Raw genomic sequence first — 21,570 nt, forward strand, 5'->3', positions numbered from 1 at the left:
ATTTTCATTAAAACTGTTTTTCTAAGGTGGACTTTTGTTGGAAGTATAAACAGATAACTTTGCAACTAAAAAAATATTATATATATATAATCAATCAAAACAGCAATGCCCACTGCAAAACTAAAAAGCCCAATCACGGAATCAAATATGCATCAGTTTGATTGTGGTCTAGATTTGTGTGTGTGTGTTTCTCTAACACAAAGCTCTCAGTCTGTAGCTCCGCACCCCAGCTGCTCTTGGACTATAATGCCCATAATCCCCTGTCACAATGGCCAGTAGCCAGGGATGATGGAAGTTGTACGCCAACAGCTGCAGGAGAGCTACAAATTGAGACCCTTGTGTTAAACAGAAATATAGCTCAGTTGTTATCTCCGCTTTTAATGAGGTAACAATTGGTCATGATTTTAGCACAGGGACACTTAAAAATAAGAAAGGCTCTCTGTGTTAAATTTGAGGTAGAATGTTACATTTCAGGTGTACCTTTACATACCTTTATGAGGTAAATATCTTGCTTAAGATAGGAACATTGGAAGCTGCCGTATACGGAGTCAGACCATTGGTCCATCCAGCTCAGTATTGTCTACACTGACGGGCAGCGGCTTCTCCAAGGTTGCAGGCAGGGGGCTCTCCCAGCCAGAGGCGGACTTAGCCACGGAACATGGGGATTTGGTCCGTGGCCTCCTGTCTCCCGGGGGGCCCCTCCAAATATTCTGGGGGGCATCCTCAGTGCCCCATCGCTGCCTTGCACAAGTCAAATATTCTAAAAAAATTTTTAAACTGTCGCTGTGTGGCAAGGACAGGGACTTCTGGCGGGGTGTGTGGGCACTCGGGGGAGGGACGTGGCAGCAAGAGCTCCTTCTCTGAGCCTGGCTGCCTCCCAAATGACAGATTGGGCCATTTCCGGCCCACTGCAGGCGTCTGTGCATGCGCACACAGAGAGGTGATCGCCCACTACTCTCCTGCCTGTTGCCCTGTTCAGAACCCCCTGCCCCTCCGTGCGCGGCGAGCCGAGCCAACCCTCCTGCCTCCGTTCAGCCCCTCCTCCTCAGCCCCTCGCGTACGCAGAGAGCCCCTAAATGGCCCCAAAATGGCCCCAAAATGGCCCGATCTCTCATTTGAGGCAGGCTCAGAGAAGGAGCTCTTGCCACCACATCCCTCCCCCAAGTGTCTGCACACCCCACTGGCATCCCCCATCCCTGAGATTTGACTTCAAATCTCAAGCCGGTGTGTGTGTGTGTGTGTGTGTGTGTGTGTGTGTGTGTGTGTGTGTGTTCGCGCTCCGAAGCCCTTAAGGTCCAGGCTCCAAAATTACCTAGGTGCATCCCTGATCGCAGCCCTATCTGGAGTTGTCAGGCAGGGAACTTGGAACCTTCTGCATGCCGGTGCTCTTCCCAGCCACCAGCCCCTAAGGGGAATCTCTTACAATGCTTACACATGTAGTCTCCCATTTAAATGCAAACCAGGGGGGCCCTGCTTAGCCAAGGGGACAAGTCATGCTTGTTACTACAAGACCAGCTCTCCTCTCAGAAAGATGTGTTTGATAAATGTATTTAATCTGATGTGGGAAGAATGCATCTCTTATCTAGAGAAAAATGCATCTGAGACCTTCATAGGGGATTTCTGCATAGGGAATTTCTGAGGTGGGTTCTGAAGGGGACGTGTTGGAACAGTGCAAAACCACAACAGGTGTAGCTTTACTGAGATTTCTCTGTTGCTTCCATAGTGTCTGGTACGGAGTGTTGTAGTGTTCTCTCCTTGTGCTCTCATGTGCTCCACCCAGGTTCATCCCAACGGTCAACGCAGACGGACCTTTAAATGTTACTAGCTTGTCATGCATGCGGGACAGGGCCTTCTCTGCTGTTGCCACCCAGTCTCTGGAATCCTCTCCCAGTGAATGTCCGCTCTGTGACCTCTGTGACTGCTTTTAAAGAACAACTAAAGACCTTTTTATTTGATCAGGCTTTTCCTGCTTAGGGGCTGCCGGGGTTTCTCAGCTTTCCTGCTTCTGTTTGTCTTTTTTTTAGTGGTGGTGTGGGGTTTTTGGTGTGGTTTTTAATTTTTTGGTGTTTTATGGTTTTTACTGTTTAACTGGTTTTAAGGTTTTAAATGTGATTTTTATGGTGTTTTGTTGTATTTTAACATTTGCAAACCTCCTGGGGATATTTTATGGAAGCCAGTATAAAAATTGAATGATTGATAAATAAATAAATAAATTCAGTATTATTACCAATGTAAAATTCTCCGTTGTGCATGATCTAGCATAGGAATGAAAAATCCCCTTTTGAAAGTTAGCTTAACATAGTAGATATGGCTTAAATTAAAAGTATTTCATTGAGTATAATTATAAGCATAATCATAAAGCATTAGCATTCAGTCAAGAAAGCCAAAATTGCCATTTATGAGACTGCCTTTTATTTATGTTTGAAGAATCCTAAGTGATAAAGACAGAAAGGTTGGTGGTTTAGTCAGACAAGGATGTGATTGTCTGTGGTTTAAAAGTAACCGTTTCTCCTTTATGCCAGTTTGGAAAATGTTGTTCCCAACCCTCTCCATAGACTTCAAAAGGATTTAAGTGAAATTCATAAGAATTAAATTATCATGGCTTAATCTCATTAGGAGGGAGATTAGTGACATTTTGCTGTGTCTTTGAGCTTCTGGAGGCACCCTAGGTATTGGGCAAAATCTTCAAGGGCTGTTGAGGGCTCCCTTGTAGCATGGAAAGTAATATGTTTGAGACCACCCCCACCCCTCACCCATTCCTTTCTTGGGACTAGAGCACACAACCCACTCTTAATTCTGCCCCACCGTCCCACAAGTACACATCGAGGGATGCATTATCATTTGTGACATTTAGATTTGTAGACTCGAAGTGGTCAAATGCATTCCCTTCACACAAAAGATTTAATGTGCATGAACTGAATGCAATTTAAATGAAGCCTTGTAGTGTTCTCAAGGGGCCTAGGTTGAGCAGTGCCCCCAGGCTCCAGGCACAATGGAATATAGGAAGCTGCCACATACTGAGTCAGGCCATTGGTCTATCTAGCTGAGTATTGTCTACCCAGACTGGCAGCGGCTTCTCCAAGGTTGCAGGCAGGAATCTCTCTCAGCCCTCTCTTGGAGATGCTGCCAGGGAGGGGACTTGGAACCTTCTGCTCTTCCCAGAGCGGCTCCATCCCCTGAGGGGAATATTTTACAGTGCTCACACTTCTAGTCTCCCATTCATATGCAACCAGGGCGGACCCTGCTTTGCTAAGCAGACAAGTCATGCTTGTGACCTCAAGACCAGCTCTCCTCTCCTGGTAGCTCTCCTAGTACATAGAGACCTAGGAATCTGCCTTATATGGCTGCCCAATCATTGGCTTTGAGCTTGGTGGGCCGGAGGTGATGGCTGGGTTGTTCGCCTCCGGGTTCCTTGTCTCTACCAATGGAACATTTCCCTTGTGTGCAGCTGGCAGCCTTCCAGTTCTTAAAGCAGCTTCCATGGGGTTGAGAGATATTCTTCATTGTCCCAAAGGAGCTTGCAATAAGAATGAAAAAAGAAACACAAGGGGTATACCAGCAACAGCCACCAGAGGAGGCTGTGCCAGAGCTGGACAGGGAGAGTCACCGTCTCATTGGGACCTAGGAACCTGCCGATTCCTTCTGCCGAGTCAGACCATTGGTCCATCTAGCTCAGTATTATCTACACCGGGCCTGCACAACTTCGGTCCTCCTGGGCGCTTTCCAGATTACACCCTGCAACGGGGTCACGGCATCTCTCGGAAATGTGCTTCCACACTTCCCGTGTTGTGACACCACAGTCCCTACGCTGACAGCAGGGCGCCGTTCATATTTCTGATGCCTTGTTTCGAATTTAATCGCTGCGATTTAGTGCTATAATGTTGTATATCCGGCGTAAAAAGGTTGCTGGTTTGGGGGGGTTGTAGTTTCCACGAGACTGCTTCCCCTGCTGTTTATGTTTTGAATGTGATTTGCCTGAATGGAAGCATTTTGCTGCTGTTGAGCGGCTAATCTGGAAAGCGCCCTGCAGATGTTGGACTACAACTCCCATTATCCCTGGCTATTGGCCATTGTGGCTGGGGGTAATGGGAGCTGTGGTCAAATATCTGCAGGAGGGCTGAAGTTGTGTAGTCTTGATCTACACTGACTGGCAGCGACTCTCCAAGGTTTCAGGCGGGAGTCCTTCCCAGCGCTACCTGGAGATGCTGCCCAGAAGTGAACCTGGGACCCTCTGTATGTAAGCAGATACTCTACCACTGAGCTGTGGCCCCGTCCCCTAAGGGGAACATCTTATAGTGCTCACATGTCATCTCCTATCCAAATGCAAACCAAGACAGGCTCTGCTTAGCAAAGGGTCATTTGTGCTCATTACCAGAAGATTAGCTCACCTTGCTTAATATAAGAAGAGTCTCCACTTAACAGGAAAAAGTGCCTCTATGCCCAGCACAGCAGATGATTTGCACAACAACACCCTCCTCTCCAGGGAAGCCTTTCACACACCCAAAGGGGATTTTGGCACTCCATGTGTCTGGGTGTAGCTGGGTGTGCAGACACAGGAAACACCAGGAGAGGGGACACATCTTTGCTCTCATTCAAAATTCTGGGTTCAGGCCGGCATTGCACTATATGCAGATCTGCTGCTGCAGGGAATTATGGGAGAGGGGAGCCCCAATTTCCGGTGACCCCAGGAGAGTGGAGTCGCTGTTCCAGGCAAAACCAAAGGACTTGTTCAAATGGGCGGATGGGCTAGCAGAGGGTGCTCTTGGGCAGCTTCTTGGTGGCAGTCGCCAAGACAGGGAGAGCTGTTGCCTGGGTACGTGTCCCTGCGGCTTGCTTATATGGAGCAACTTGACTGGGTGGCATTTGCCATCCAGCCCCCATGGCCTGACACTCTTGTGAAAGCGCAGTCTGTAGGAGAAGGGAGGTTGTTGTCACAGTGATACTGCCCAACACCTCTGTCCCCACAGACAGTTCTTCTCAGGAGTTGTGAAGGGGTATTCTCATGGCCTCACACTCTCAGGAATAGCATCCATTGTCATCACGTATGTTGAATCCAGAAAGCAAACGAAATTGTGGTTATGGCACTGTCCACGTTCAGAGGTAACACTGCTCCCAAAAGACCTCAGTTTACAGTGGTGAGACTCACTACAAACTGAAGGTTCAAATTGGAGTTTGGGGAGGCGGACTTTGGTTCGCTTTTATCCTGAAACCACATTTGCACCCATTCAAACGTAACGGAGTTCCAACCTCTGCCCTGTTTAACTGCGGTTTCATGTTACGTGTGAATGCAGCTATTGCCTTCATCCATCGAGCAATAGCTCTCATAAGAACATCCCTACTGGATCAGGCTCAAGGCCCATCTAGTCCAGAATCCTGTTCCACACAGTGGCCCACCAGATGCCTGTGGGAAGCCCACAGGCAAGAGGTGAGGGCATGCCCTCTCTCCTGCTGTTGTTCCCCTGAAACTAGTATTGAGAGGCATCGTGCCTCTGCGACTGGAGGTGGCCTATAGCCACCAGACTAATAGCCATTGATAGACCTGCCCACCATGAATCTGTCTAAGCCCCTTTTAAAGCCATCCAAGCTGGTGGCCATCACCACATCCCATGGCAAGGAATTCCATAGATTGATTATACGCTGTGTGAAATAGTACTTCCTCTTGTTGGTCCTAAATTTCCCCACTTTCCGTTTCATGGGGTGACCCCAGTTCTAGTGTTGTGAGAGAGGGAGAAAAAAATTCTCTCCGTCTACCCTCTCTACTCCATGCATAATTTTATCCACCTCGATCATGTCTCCCCTTAGTTGCCTCTTTTCCAAGGTAAAGAGCCCCAGATCTTAGCCTTGCCTCATAAGGAAGCTGCTCCAGGCCCCTGAACATCTTGGTTGCCCTCTTCTGCACCTTTTCCAGTTCTACAATATCCTTCTTAAGATACGGTGACCAAAGCTGTACAGAGTACTCCAGATGTGGCTGCACCATAGATTTGTATAGGGGCATTATAAATATTAGCATTTTTATTTCCATACCCCTTCCCAATGACTCCTAGCATGGAATTAGCCTTTTTCACAGCTGCTGTGCACTGAGACAACACTTTCAATGAGCTGTCCACCACGACCCCAAGATCCCTCTCCTGGTCAGTTACCGACAGCCCAGATCCCATCAGCATATATGTGAAGTTGGTGGTTTTTGCCTCAATGTGCATCCTTTACATTTGCTTACATTGAACCGCATTTGCCATTTTGTCGCCCAGCCCCGCAGTTTGGAGAGATCTTTTTGGAGCTCCTCACGTTGTGGATTTCACTACCCTAAATAGTTTAGTGTCATCTGCAAATTTGGCCACTTCGCTGGTCATCCCAACTTCTAGATAGTTTATGAACAAGTTAAAGAGCATTGGTCCCAGTACCGATCCCTGGGGGACCGCACTTCCTACCTCCCTCCATTGTGAAAACTGTCAATTTATTCCTACTCTCTGTTTCCTGTCCTTCAATTAGTTACTGATTGGGCCCTTTTGTCACATCTAGAGCTATGCAGGAACATAACCCAGAAAGAAGCCCTCCGGTCTGATTTGCAGCTTCTTCCCTGCTGAAACTTGACCTTCAGGTCAGATTTTCATGCACTTCTGGCCGCAGTTGCTGTGGTCACCAAAGCCAGCTTAGAATTGCACTGCATTCCTTCCACGGTTATGGATATTAGGGAGGTTAACAGCTTCTGCAAAGAGAACATGGAATCCTAGATTGTGATGCTAGAACAGGGATGGCCGACCTGAGGATCTCTGGCTGTTGTGGGATTCCAACTCCCATCTTCCCCAGCCACAATGCAGCTGAGGGGTGCTGGGAGTGGCCCAACAACAGCCAAAGAACCTCAAACTGGCTACCCTTGTGAAGGCAGAGCCCAACTGTGTTGTTGGCAACCAAACAAATAAATGAAAAGAAGACACCAGTTACAGTTATAGGTGTTTCCCATAGTCTGGGAAACAATGTACCAGCGGGGATTCGAACAGGCAACCTCTGGCTTGCTAGTCAAGTCATTTCCCCATTGCACCATTAGGTGGCTTCCTAGGATGGTACTGATGGCTAAAATGTGTGGAAACGACTCATGGACTAATTCGCTTCTCAGCCCCTCTCACTTGGCCTTCCGTGTGCATTATTCCACAGAAACAGGTCTTACAAGTATAAATGCATGGCGTTAAAAGATGTGTCTTATTATTTTCAAGTATCTTCCTTACTTCTGGCCAGAAGAACTTCTTTATCAGTGATTTCCTGAGATCTGTTTGGAGGCCCTTTGTCTTTGGAGGTTCAATCAGAATCAGAATCTTTATTACAGTCATTGACTAGAACATCGTTGGAGGTTGACATGCAATAGAATATCTCACCGTTGGTTTATTTCTTTGTTCTAGGGTCGACCAGGGCTAATTGGGAATCAAGGGCAGATGGGTGCTCCAGGATTTACTGGCCCAGAGGGCTTGAGAGGCCCAAAAGGAGAGAGAGGGACATCCGGGGCTCCGGGTGCATCTGGACCAAAAGGCGATAAGGTACGTGAATTAACGCCAACAAGCTGCTTAAGAATGCTGAAAGACATTCTTAGACTCCTCTGCTGATGCGGCGGCAATATGATGTGTTGGCTATGCATCCATCATGCAGCAGTGTGGTGTGTCCACAAAGTAATATTTTGGATGATGTTGCTAAAGTTGTAAGTACCTGGGTTGTAATAGGAACTTATCCATCTTGTCACACTCAGTTTCATTGCAAAGTGAATACCACATTCCCAAGAGGATTTCTTTGGCTCAGATTCAAACTGGGCACCTGCACTCTTGTTTCTCCTTATGCTTTTCAATGGCAGCTAGCTAGGTGTCGCAGACCCTGGGATATGCAGTTTTCTCAGGCACCTGATATCCTTTCAAAAGTGCCCTGGGAAACTCATTTCCCAGAAGCTCTGGCTCCTGGAATTCTGTCAGTGTGGTATCTGGGATTCCAGGAAGAAGGGGAGGTGGGCTTCTCCACCCTACTGTTGGCTGGTAAGTGGGAAGAGAAAAGATGTCAGAGGGAGAGTTGAGAGGCTCACAGGGAATCGTAGGGAGACAGGAGCTGAATTTCGGAACTGAGCTCACAAAAGAGGAGAAAAGTTCTGCTACTTTCACTTCTTGGTTTGCTCAGCCCAGCCCCAACCTGAGTTGGGCAGAGTTTGCCCATCACTTGTCCTGGCCTCTCCAAGAATCCATTAGATTTACTTTGAAGGTGACGTGGAGTTTTTACAGGAAGATAATTCCATGAGTGGGGGTGGAAGTGTTTTGATTTAGCCGTCATTCTTGGAAGTGGGGGATTGTATATGCAGGATCCTGGAACGGAGTTTTATGGCTCCTGCTCTTGCCAAGAGCTTAAAAGTTGAGTGCCTGCTAAGGAAAGTAGTTCCCCCCACCCCATGAGAATTGCTTCTGGCTTGCAATTCCCCCTTTCCAAGATCTGCCACAATCAGTCTCATAATCCACAGAGGGCTACGGACCGCTGGAAGTGGTTTGTTTTGTAGTGGAGATTAGCAGTGCCATTGTATAGGGCTGGATTCTGAACCTCAGCTGTTGCTGCTCTGTTGAAAAATCTGTGGCTGGTAGCCTTCTCCAAGGCAGCTGCGCTTATTCTGACTTTTATGATTGCTTCGGTAATATCCATGCTGGATATTACATCCAGAGATAACCAATGCTGGAAATCAGTGGGCTGTTGGTACATTTTGCTTTATGTCTACTGACTGTGGCCACAACCTACCTACCTACCTATATCTATTTATTTATATTTATATACTGCCCTTCATCCTAAGACCCTAGGGCAGTTAACAACAAGCTAAAAAGTGAGTAGTGTGACAACATTCAAAATGTGGTGTCTGTCACTTCAGCCAGACCCCCAGCTTACCTGCCACCTTTCTCTCTTCCCTACCCATATCACCACATAGTATCACCACCAGTGTTAAAATGTATGAGTGCGCACACACACACACACACACACACACACACACACACACACACACATGCCTTAGAGCAGGGCTTCTCAACCTTGGGTCCCCAGATGTTACTGGACTTCAACTCCCATAATCCCCAGCCCCAATGGCCTTTGATTGAGGATTATGGGAGTTGAAGTCCATCAACATCTGGGGACCCAAGGTTGAGAACCCCTGCCTTAGAGGGAACACTGATTGCCACCTTTCTCTCTCCCTGCCCGTATCACCCCCGTATCACCACATCCCCTGCCCGTATCACTCCCTTTCTCCCTCCCCCTGCCCGTATCACCTCTCCAGCATCTCACATGCTGGCTCTCTTCCCGCCCTTCCCACCCACCAGGCCTCCACTTCTACCTCCTCCATTGCCTCCTCTACCACTGCAGCTCCTAGGTTTCCAGGAACTGCGGCAGCTGCTACAGTGTGCCCACCTCCTGCATGCTATAAAGAGGTTACTCCCTGTTGCCAGGCCATGAAGTCTGTATCGTGCAGTGGCCGGGCAAACGGTAGGCAGCTGCCATGGCTCATGGAGGCTTAGGAGGAGCTGCCACCACGGCCCAGGTGGAGCGGGAGGCGAAGCGACAGGTGCGTGGGGTTCTGGGGGAGTGGGGAGAGGCAGCAGGCAAGCAGTCCCTGGCACGTGTTCATGAAACACGGTTGCTCAGTTGTAGCTCTGCCCTTGGGAAGAACCTAAAACCTGGAGCTTTCCCAGACAAGCTGGCTTTACCATGGGTTTACTTTGAGGCTTTACTGCGAGTTCGAAGTTGCCCCCCCCCAAACCCACAAGAAAGTAGATTTTTTAACCCCAGCTCTAAATCAGGCTACATTCTAACCCGCAACAATAAAAACCCTCAAATTGTGTGTGGCTCGCAGGGATTTCGGGGTGAGTTTGGCCAATATGTGAATGCACACCTTCATTCTGGAGGAGAAGCAAACTAGAAGCCAGGTGTGACAAACATCCTGGACTGTTTCGCCAGCTGGGGGCCTTCCAGCCTGGACCCTACAGCGGGGTCAGGACGTATCTCGGAAGTGTGCTTCCGCAATTCCTGCATCATGACACCGCAGCCCCTATGTGGACAGCAGGGTCCTGTTCATGTTTCCAATGCCTTGCTCCGAATGTAATCACTGTGAAATAGAGCTAGGGTGTCGTATATCCGGCATGGAAAAGTTGCTGTTTTTTCGGGCTGTTAGTTTCCGCGAGACTCTGCTCCCCCTGCTGTTTACGTTTCGAAAGCGACTTGCCCGGACAGAGGCATTTTGCTGCTGCTGAGCAGCTAGTCTGGAAAGCACCCTGGAAAGGGCCAAAAAGCCTCTGGCATCCATATCAGACCTGATATGTGGGATGTTTGTGATGGATGATTGCCGTCAGTTGCTTTGGGAGCTAATCTTGGCTGCTAAATAAATCATATCATGTGCTCAGCTGTGGCCGGCGCATCTTTGCTGCGAAACCCCACGTGCTCTAAATTACCTTCTTCTCCGACATGGCTGGGACCCGCAGGAACCGAGTATGAAACCTCACCTGTCTTCTTTTTATTCTTTTAGGGCCCGATGGGAGTTCCTGGATTTCAGGGAATATACGGAGTTCCTGTAAGTTTCCATGGGCTTTAGATGTCTAAATGTGAAAAGGTGGCTGTCAGCTGGACGTTTGACCATAGAACAAGCATCGTCAATTCAAGTGAAAATACAGCACACATTTCAGCCTGGTTGCTTGATTGTGATGTTTGGTGGAAGAACAATGGCATTCAAGTTGTATTGTTTATCTGCTTTGCATGCCAAAGTTTCCAGGTTCAAGCATCTCTGGGGAGGACTGGGAAAGAATCCTGCCTGAAGCCTCGGAGAAGCTGCTGCCAGTCAGTGTAGACAATACTGAACTAGATGGACCAAGGGTCCAACTCAGTAGAAGGCTGCTTTCTGTGTTTCTAGGGCCAAGCAACTTGAATTTTTTTTTGTGGGGGGCATCACATTTTGTTGGTGTGTTTCCTTCCCCACTTATAATTCTTACCCTCATATTGTAGCATTTTTTCCTGAGCATGGTTCAGGTCATCACTGAGGGTTACAGACCTCTGGAAGCAGCTCCGCTTCTGCAGAGATTAGCCGTGCTATTACTCAGGGGCGATTTCTGAACTCCGGCTTTGCTGGGCTCTCCCAAATTTCTTTCATTCTTCCATTCTTTCTTTCTCTTTCTCTTTCCAGCTGAACCTGGGGCCGTAGATGGGTGGGGAGAACATTCTTGTTAGCCTGTGCTGCACTTTCCTTCCAAAGTGGGTGGCTTTTATTCCTTGATAAGTGCAAATCGGATGATAAACTTACTTGCCACAATTGGATTGTGGCCATCTTATTACACGAAGGCAGAGGAGGGCGGCAGGGAGAGGAATCCTGCCTGTTCTCTTTGCATTTGTTTTGCTGTGGACTAAAAAAACCACAAAAACACCCAATTTTCCAAGAGGAAAATAACTATTCTCACTACTGCAGGGGGGGGGAAGCTGTATTTCCCATGTTTCCAAAGCAATCTCATTGCAAGCAGTATATATGGGTTGCAGTTGGGTAGATGCATAACACATCTGTATTCAAAGCCTCGTTTTTGCCCGGGGGGGGACGTTCTTGCAGGGGGGAGGGCTGCCGAGGGTCATGTCGGAAATGTTGACCCCCTCAGGTAAGTTCCTCCCTTTTATGTTGTTGCAGCTGGGCTGATGAAACCTCTTGGCAACAGCAGCTGCCTTCTGTGTTTATGGACTATTAACCGCAGCCGTGCCAGAGAGCCGGCCCTGAAAAATCCAGCTCCCTGCCACACACGTTTAGTTTTTCCCATGGAACGGAGTTCAAGAGTTTGGAAACACAGGGAGAGGGTCTATACAGCTTCTGCTGAATATACAGCACAGGGCTTGCTAAGTGGAACATTTCAGGGAGACAGAAAAAGCTGCACCATGTGCTATCAGCACTGCAGGATGGTGATGGGGTGTGTGTCTGTGTGTGTGTCTGTGTGTGTGTTTGTGTTTAACTGAAGCTGTTTCACGGCAGGACCTGGCACTCACCAGAAAGGCCCCTGGGCTCTCATAATATACAGTGCTGATTGCATCTGTTTTCCCTCTTTCTTCCACGTTTCCTGAGATCTCCTGGAGGGTTGTCTTTGCATTAGGTCTCTCCAGTTTAGAAAGCAAGCCTTTCAGAGATAAGAACAGCCCTGCTGGATCAGGCCAACAGCCCCTCTGCTCCTGCATCCGGCTTCACATATCGGCCAACCGGGTGCATCTGGGAAGTCCGCAATTGGGGGTGAAAAGGGTCACCGCCCCCTCCCACTGGTGTTCAGGGAGGAGAGCTGGTCTGGCAGTAGCCAGCATGAATCGTCGCCTCTGCTAAGCAGCGTCCACCCTGGTTTGCATTTGAATGGGAAACTACATTTGTGAGCACTGGAAGATATTCCCCTCAGATGTTGGGGCTGTTGCTCAGTGGAAGAACACCTTCATGCTTGCCTGCAGAAGGTTCCCAGTTCCCTCCCTGGCAGCATCTCCAAGATAGGGCTGAGAGCGACTCCTGCCTGCAACCTTGGAGGAGCCGCTGCCGGCCGGCTAGCTGGATCAAGGGTCTGACTCCGTATATTGCAGCTTCCTCTGTTCCTGTGTTCCTCCACAGCCCCTGCCCCATCCACGGTGTGGTATAATGACATCACAGCCTGGTAGCACCATGGCTGGCTAACTGTGGTTTTCCAGCAGCAGTGAGTGCATCGGGTAGGCCCACGGAGGCCAGTAGAAAGCAGGAGATGGGTGGCAGATGGGGGCTTCTCTGGAGGTGGCAGATAGCAGGCCCTGCAATGGCTTCCCCTGTCCCCACAGGGCCCCAGGTGGCCTGTGTGCTTGGAACACATTTCTTGGAACTCAAGAAATAGATTCACCCCTGCCATGAATATTGAACCAGCCCATAGCAATGACTGATGGAATGAATCACTGGAGCTCAGTGCTGGGGGTGCTGTGCATGCTTCCCAGGGCACTGGGGCACACAGAGTCGGAGTCTTCTGTGGACTCTGGTGCCCTCAAGTAAAGAGAGCCACCATGAGGTCTTGAGACTGGTAACTTGTCCCATAAACCTTCAATCCTGCTGTCTAGTTAGATACACCAAGAGGGCAGGAGCTGTTCTCAGGCAGGTGCCATTTCCCCCGCCCCCCAAGTCAGCTCGTTCTCAGGAGAGGTCTGCCGCCTTCTAGCTCTCGATCCAAACACACAAATAAATGCATGAAGAACTGCCTGTGCTTGTCTGGAGCCACCACAGTGCAGGATTTGCAGGTCGGCAAGTTGACTGTGGAACCAAAGGCAAGCAAATGGGCCGAGATTTGGCTATCCCATAGTCAACAGCAACAACAAATATTTATATACCGCTTTTCAACAAACGTTTCCAAAGCAGTTTACACAGAGAAATAACAAGCAAACAAATAAGATGGCTCCCTGTCCCCAAAGGGCTCACAATCTAAAAAGAAACACGAGACAGACACCAGCAACCGTCACTGGAGGTCCTGTGCTGGGGGCGGAGAGGGCCAGTTACTCTCCCCCTGCTAAATAAAGAGAATCACCATGTTAAAAAGGTGCCTCTTTGCCAAGTTAGTGGGGGTAACACACTGACCTATCATATAAGGTAAATACTTCCCCCCCTGAAAGAATTTGCTTTTAAGACAGTGGGAAACGTAGGCCAGGAGTTGGGAATGGACGCTGGGCGTAATACCGGGCTGTTCCTTGCACCAGTTTTTGAAGCAGCAAGGAAAATGCAAAATACACCCAAGTTCAATATCTCCCTTGTGGTGGAACATTGGGATTATGGATCACGTGGGTGAAATTGCTCAGCGCTGTAAATAACATGGTCTCCACCAGAAAGCATAAAATCTAAAGCAAAAGGCAAGACACACTTGGGAAGAGTGAAAGGGAACAAGAATCCTTGAGGGAAACCAGAAGAAACCCTTTCACACTCTACAGGTAGCATTTGGTTAACTGCCTCTTGCAGTGTGTCAGGAATCTTGTTTTTAAGTCAGGGGTACGGAAGTGTGGACCCTCAGGAGATGTTGGACTACAACTCCCTTCATCCCCAGACACAATGGCCAAAGAGCTAGTCTTGTGGAAGTGAGCATGAATGGTCCCCTTTGCTAAGCAGGGCCCACCCTGGTTTGCATTTGGATGGGAGACTACATGCAAATGCTGAAAGATATTTCCCTTCAGGGATGGGTTGAGTGGTGGAGCAGCAGCGATATAGGAAGATGCTGAAAGGCATCATCTCATACTGCGCGGGAGGAGGCAATGGTAAAACCCACCTGTATTCTACCAAAGACAACCACAGGGCTCTGTGGGTGCCAGGAGTCGACACTGACTCGATGGCACACCTTACCTTTAGTTTACCACTTTAATAAATGCCTCTTTGCATCTGCTTTGCATGCTGATGGTCCCAGGTTCAGTCCAGGGCAGCATCCTCAGATAGGGCTGGGGGAGAGTCCTGCCTGTAACTTTGGAGAGCTGCTGCCAGTCAGTGTAGACAATACTGAGCTGGATGGACCAAGGGTCTGACTCAGTATAAAGCAGCTTCCTATGCTCCTATGAGTAGTCAGTCCTGGACAGCAGGAAAGGCGTACATTGGCAGGGAGCAGTGCTATGCTATGTGTTGCACAGCGTGTCTCCTGCTAGGCCCCGAATGCGTATGATGCCATATTTTGTAAACTCCAGTTGTGACTCTGCGATAGTGACTGCAGGTCATCGGTCGCACAGTGATCGTAGTCTGCAGGAGATCATGCCCTTGTAAGGATGTTCTGCCAATGTGTTTGTTCGTGAGCGTATTATATGGCTTGTTTGATTCTGAAGCAAACTCAGAATCACTAGTAGTGTCCTTGGGATGGGGGGGGGGGCTTCCCAGATGCCAGATATCCTGCTGAGTTGAGCCTGAAGGCAGGGCCCTTTGCAAAACTTGGTGGCTTCTCTTCAGAGGGGATCCAAAGCCACAGTCCTCTTAAAGCCTGGCCACTGCCATCTGCTGGTACAAAAATCTTTGCAGAAGCTGTGGCTGAATGTCCCGAGAAGGATCCCAGAGACACACACAGAACTTGGAGGAGGGAAGTGTGAATGGCGTCCTCCGTAAAAAGGAAAAGCATTTAAAATTGGGGACCTTGATCCTTTTTGGAAAATCCTTTTTTGATCCTTTTTTAAAACTATTTTTTCATTTCAAACAAACAAAACCATCACATAAACCATGTACCACACAAAACAAGCATTTGCAGACAAATTTCAGCATTATTAATTAAACGGCACATTAAATATCCCTTTCATTTAAAAATATTTTGCATAAATCACATCTTTGACCACTCCGGCCTGGTCTAGGTGGACTTTGACTTGTCCATAAAATTCAGAAAAGGAATCCACCTTCCTAAAACATAATTTTTATAACTGAAATTCAATGAGGCTTTAATTTCTGATGATAATTTGTCCTGTATTAAGATTTCCCATATTTTTTGGAAACCATTCTCTCTTCCCTGGTGGTGATCTTCTTCCTCTTCCTCCTCCTCCTCCTTCCTGCCTTTCCAGTTAGGGAAAATAATAAATTTTGCTGATAGATGGTAGTCAGTCTTGGCAGTCCTGCTTATAGAACACCTCACACTAGATCAGTGTTCTTCATTGTAAGGTCCGGACGCCGCTGGTGGCCCCTGACAACCCTGTGGCCCCCTGACTAATTCTTTATTGGGCTTGTGCAAAGTGCAAGAGTCGAAACCCAACACTCTGCATGGTCCACACACACCCCGTCACCATGCAGAGGTTGCCATTCTGCTCACTGAGCAAAGAGGCACCTTGATAAAGTGGTGATTCTCTTTATACAGCAAGGAGGAGAGCAACTGGCCCTCTCCATCCCCAACACAGCATCCCTCCAGTGGCTATTGTGGTCAGCACAGTGGGAAATGGTTCTCTCACTAGCTGTTTTTGCCCAGGAGGCCCTGGCTTGAAAAACAGTGACGATCACTGCACTAGCAACAGTGTTCCTTCCTCATGCCCCAACTCAGCACAGCAGCTCTTCTGCGCTGTAGCCACGGGTATGTCTTAGAGAATTATATATAAAGATGATGATGATGATGATGATGATGATGATGATGATGATGATAAATAAACAAACAGTCAAATAAATAAGCTTTATTTGTTAGCCAAATAAACAAACTTCAGTTAGTTCAAAATGCAGCAGCCAGATTGGTCTCTGGGGCAATCCAGAGAGACCATATGATGCCTGTTTTGAAACAGTTACACTGGCTGCCGATATGTTTCTGGGCAAAATACAAAGTGCTGGTTATTACCTTTTAAAGCCCTGAATGGCTTAGGTCCATGTTACCTTAGAGTGTGCCTTCTTCTGCACGATCCCCACCGCACGGTAAGGTCATTTGATGAAGTCCATCTCCAGTTACCACCGGCACATCTGGTTTTATTCTGTTTTTATAATTTTGATTTTAATTGTTAACTGGTTTTAATTGTTTTTATTCTGTTGTAAACCACCCTGAGCCATTTTGGAAGGGTGCTATATAAATCAAATGAATGAATGAATGAATGAATTAATGAATAAATAAATAAATAAATAGCCACCCCATAACAAATTGTTCTCTGGTCGGCTTACAACACAACATTAAAACATGAAATAAAAACTCAAAACACATTAAATAAAAACAGACCCCCCCCAAAAAAAATGTGAGGAGGGGAAAATACAATACAATACAATACAATAAATGTACAATACAGTTAAAAGATATTTTTTTAAAAAAAATCAGTTAAAACCAGGTCAAAATTTAAAAGGCCTGAGTGAACAAAAAGGTCTTTACCTGGCATCTAAAAGGACAAAGTGAAGAAACCAGGCGAACTTCACTGGGGAGGCTTTTCCATAAACAGGGTGCAACCACCAAAAGGGCCCCCTCCCTATTATCCCAATGTCAATTTCACGTCAGTTTTGTTGGTAATAGCTCTGTGCACAGTTCCTCAACGCATTCCAGTCTGCTTTCTACTTGAATGCATGCACAAGGGCACCCTGAGGGCACCCTGATTCCACAGAGGATTCTGAATCAGGGCACATGTGTGTTAATTTCCATCATGGCTGGGGGGGAAAACCTGTTGGATTTTGTTTCTGGAAAACTCCATGTCTGGGCATTTCTCAGTATCATGCATTCCTGGAGGCTGGGTTCAGACATAATGTGGTATGGCTTGTGCTAAGAAGCAATGCCAGGACTGCACAGCGTTAGCCCTCCTGCTGTTGTTGAACTACAACTCCCAACATCCCCAGCCACACTGTCCAAAAGTCAGGGATGATGCGAGTTGTAGTCCATCAACAGTTGGAGGGCACAAGTTATTTGCAGCCTTGACCTATATTGTAGTTTAGAGCTGTCTGTCTGCTTTAGTTTCCCATGGGTTCAGGGTTCGGCTTCATTGGAACATAGGAAGCTGCCATATACTGAGTCAGACCATTGGTCTATCTAGCTCAGTATTGTCTTCACAGACTGGCAGCGGCTTCTCCAAGGTTGCAGGCAGGAATCTCTCTCAGCCCTATCTTGGAGAAGCCAGGGAGGGAACTTGGAGCCTAGATGCTCTTCCCAGAGCGGCTCCATCTCCTGAGGGGAATATCTTCCAGTGCTCACACTTCTAGTCTCCCATCCATATGCAACCAGGGAGGACCCTGCTTAGCTAAGGGGACAAGTCATGCTTGCTACCACAAAAACAGCTCTCATGCTCACTTCTTTCTCTGTCTCATAGCACAGCAATCTCTCAAGAAAGGAGCCCAGTTCAGACATAACACGGAACCATGGGTCCAATGGACTCACAGTTCCGCGCCCCGCCCTCCCTCCCACTCCTGTCTGCATTCGGATGTTAGGGAGACTTCCTAGGAAGGAAGACTTTGGGCTTCCTTCTTTCCTGAAAGACAGCCTGCACAGCCAATTGGGCTGGAGTGAGGGAGGAGCTTCCTCCCTCAATTCCGGTTCTGTGGGGCCCAAACTATGGTGTCAGCATTCAGATGTAACGCTGCCACTGCAGAAATTGAGTTTGTGCCAGCGCTTTCCCCAGCAAACTCCATTTCCCCAAATTTGGATGTTCGGATAGGAAACCGGAGGTTGAAGGGACCTCTGGTTTCCAGTTACATCTGAACCGGGCAAGGGATTATGTCCCTAAACTCTGGTTTGTCAGTAGCCTGTGAGCTGGAAACCTTGGTTAACACTAACTGTGGTTTGCAAACCAACTTCCGGCTTTCAGAGCCTGGCTTGTCAGCCCTAGACCAACCACGGTTTATGGGAACGCTCAGTTCAGAGGTAACCATGGGTTAGCTAAACAAGCCATGCTGTCACGTTATGTCGTATCCAGTCATAAACTGGGTCTCCTTACAGCACTTGCTTACGTGTCCCTGCAGAAGAGGACAACCAAGGTGATCAACGGCCTGGAGCACCTTCCTTATGAGGCAAGGTCACAACATCTGGGGCTTTTTAGGTTAGAAATGAGGCAACTATGGGGAGACATCGCAGAGGTGTATAAAACTATGCATGGAGTAGAGAGAGTGGGCACAGAGAGATTTTCCTCCCTCTCTCACAACTCTAGAAGCAGGAAGTGTTTCCTCCCGTGATGGCCAAGAATTTTAGGTCTAACAAAAAGGAAGCACTTTTTCAGACATGGGGGCTATTCTCACGATCAGCAAAAATCGGGCTAGGAGAGCCTAGCCTGATTTTTGCTGATCTTGTAAACCACCGGGCTCGTAGCCCTCCCCAAAGCCCGGGTTTGCGGAGAAGTGCTTACGGCTCCGCACCACGGCTACTCATGAGTAGACCCCTGGAGGGGCGGTGAAAAGCCGCCTCCCGGCTCCGGTGGTCTCCCCAGTATGCCCTGCGTGCTCATGCAGAGCATAGTGGAGCTTCCATGGGCCGCGTGGCCCCCAAGCTCCCCAGCCCCCACCGGCTCTGCCACAGAACCGGCGATTGTGTGGGCGACCGATCCGGCCACCCAGGGCTCCCTCCCTGCTCGTGTGCGGGGAGAGCGGGCTTAGCTCAATAGTTCTCAAGAACTATTAATTATGCACTGATCGTGAGGCCCGGCTCAGTGCATAATTAACCTATGGAATTCTCTGCCCTGGAATGTGGTGATGGCCACCAGCCTGGATGGCTGGCTGTAAAAGGTCTTAGACCAATTCATGGATGATAGGTCTATCAATGGCTACATCTCATGGCTATTGGTCACCTCCTCCAGCCTCAGAGGCAAGACTCCTCTGTACACCAGTCGCAGTGGCATCTGGTGGGCCACTGTGGGAAACAGGAGGCTGAACTAGATGGGCCTTGGGCCTGATTCAGTAAGGCTGTTCTTATGTTCTTATTTATTTTTTGTATGTTCTAATAGGGTAGTACTTTTTCACGCAACGCATCATCAACTTGTGGAATTCTCTGCCACGAGATGTGGTGACAGCCAACAACCTGGATGGCTTTAAGAGGGGTTTGGATAACTTCACGGAGGAGAGGTCTATCAATGGCTACTAGTCAGAGGGCTGTGGGCCACCTCCAGCCCCAAAGGCAGGATGCCTCTGAGTACCAGTTGCAGGGGAGTAGTGGCAGGAGAGAGGGCACACCCTGAACTCCTGCCTGTGGCTTCCAGCGGCATTTGGTGGGCCACTGTGTGAAACAGGATGCTGGACTAGATGGGCCTCCTTGGGCCTGATCCAGCAGGGCTGTTCTTATGTTCTTATGTTTTGAAACTCAACTTTTTCAAAGCTCATTTTAATGTTTGTTTGTTTGTCTCTCTTTCTTTCCGACAGGGACACCCTGGCCAGCCAGGGTCCAGAGGCCTACCTGGCCTGGATGGCTGTAATGGCACCATTGGGACTCCTGGTGTCCCAGGAACAGACGGGTTTCTTGGCCTGCAGGGCCCCCCGGTACATTCCGATAAGCACTTGTCTTTGCTTAAGGTAGCAAGGCTGGTCGGCAGTACGGGATGGAGAGATGGTCTGACTTGGTAGAAGGCAGCTCGATAGATGCTTCTGGGCAGGGAGTATGTGTATTTGTAGGTGCACAGTTTCTTCCTTTACATGAAGGATGGGACAGCCGTAGCAACTCAGTGAGAGAGCCTATGCTTCCTGTTTTATTTCATCTTCTTCTTTCTATTTATTTCGCGAAGACGTACCCGTGGCTAATCCCATGTGTGGCAGCTCTCGCGAGAGTTTGCGAGCAGCTGCCAGACAGCCACGGTGCGGAGCGAGAAAATGGGCAGGGAAAGCATCGGCCAGGCCGGCCAGCGAGGGAAACCGCCGCCGGACTGGGAGAAGGAGGAAAGGAGGACGGACTGGGGCTGAAAGGAGGGGGGGATGAAGATGGGGAGCAGAGACAGGGAGAACTAGGGGTGCAGATGCTCTGCACCAGATCAGCTAGTTTATTATTATTTTATTTGGCACATTTCGATACCGCCCCATATACAAATCTCTGGGTGGTTCACATGTAGAAGGTTTCATCCCTGGCATCTCCAGCTAAAAGGATTTCAGGCAGGGATGTGCACGAAGCATTTCAGCGCCTCTGATTTGGGACACCGAAATGCTTCAAGCTGCCCCAGCCGAATCGTTCCAGCCGGGAGTGAGCTTTGAAAGGAAGGTCTTCCCTGCCCCTCCACCACCCCACTGCCTCTCCCGGCCACCCCACCGTGGGGGCGCTGTCCGTATTAAACGCCCTGTGACTGCAGGGCTGATCCCAGCAGTCCGTGGGCGGCGTCGGCATGTAAGTGGCATCTGCGCATGCGCAGAAGCCATTTGCATGTCAGCAACACCATGCTGACCATGCAGATGGCATCTGTGCATGCTCAGATGCCATTTACGTACCGACACTGCCCGCAGGTTGCTGGGAGCAGCCCCGCAGCTGTGCAGTGCCGCGTTTAATGCTGACAGTGCCATGGTAGCCTGGTGGGGGGCAGCGGAAGAGCGATGGAGGGGCAGGTGAAACCTGCCTTCCTCCATTTAAAGCGCCTGCTCTCCAACACCAGCCTGGATGTGCGCGAAACACTTTGTGCGCATCCCTAATGCCAGCCAGAGTAGACCAGGGGTTCTCAAACCCTCCAGATCTTTTGGACGTCAACTCCCATCATCCCCAAAGGCCATCGGGGCTGGGGATGGGGGGAGTCTTAGTTCTCAGAGTGCTCTGCGAAAGAGATCCAGACAGAAAAGGCAGCAAATGGATTCTTTGGAAAATTTATAAACTGTGAAGGTGGAAATTGGCTGATGTCTGCAAGGATGAGAAGTGGGTGCCATTGAAACCAGTTTGATTTGGGACGCTGAGTTGAGGGACATTAAGATTTTATTTCATTTTGACTTCCTTTTTCTTCTCTTAAAAGCAAGAAGCATGATTTCCTCTTCCTTTTCCTTTTGCCTTTTCAACACAGGGTCGTCCTGGCCCAAAGGGGCCAAGAGGGGATCCTTCTTTTGTCCAAGGAGCTTTTAAAGGAATCAAGGTAAGAAATGTTCAGATAAAGGCACCCCGAGGTGGGTGGGGGTGCTCCCCTGGATGAGTAGCTTGCCCCTCTGTTGTTGAATAAGAAACCAGAGACTAAAATAAGGCTGCAATCCTAACTTAAGAGAGTTAACTCCAT

General features: G+C 48.7%; 1 protein-coding gene across 3 annotated transcripts in view; it reads left to right on the forward strand.

Moving 5' to 3' along the window:
- COL4A6 (collagen type IV alpha 6 chain) overlaps positions 1-21,570 on the forward strand; it is a 213,516-nt gene that overhangs the window by 117,982 nt on the left and 73,964 nt on the right. For all 3 annotated transcript variants that reach the window (XM_053273264.1, XM_053273265.1, XM_053273266.1), the window contains exons 4-7: positions 7,395-7,529; positions 10,523-10,567; positions 19,757-19,873; positions 21,364-21,432. In XM_053273264.1, the coding sequence (XP_053129239.1) occupies positions 7,395-7,529; positions 10,523-10,567; positions 19,757-19,873; positions 21,364-21,432 (366 nt within the window). The remainder of the gene's footprint in view (positions 1-7,394; positions 7,530-10,522; positions 10,568-19,756; positions 19,874-21,363; positions 21,433-21,570) is intronic.

The sequence above is a fragment of the Hemicordylus capensis genome, chromosome 11 (genome assembly GCF_027244095.1).
Source record: "Hemicordylus capensis ecotype Gifberg chromosome 11, rHemCap1.1.pri, whole genome shotgun sequence".
Classification (NCBI taxonomy): domain Eukaryota; kingdom Metazoa; phylum Chordata; class Lepidosauria; order Squamata; family Cordylidae; genus Hemicordylus; species Hemicordylus capensis.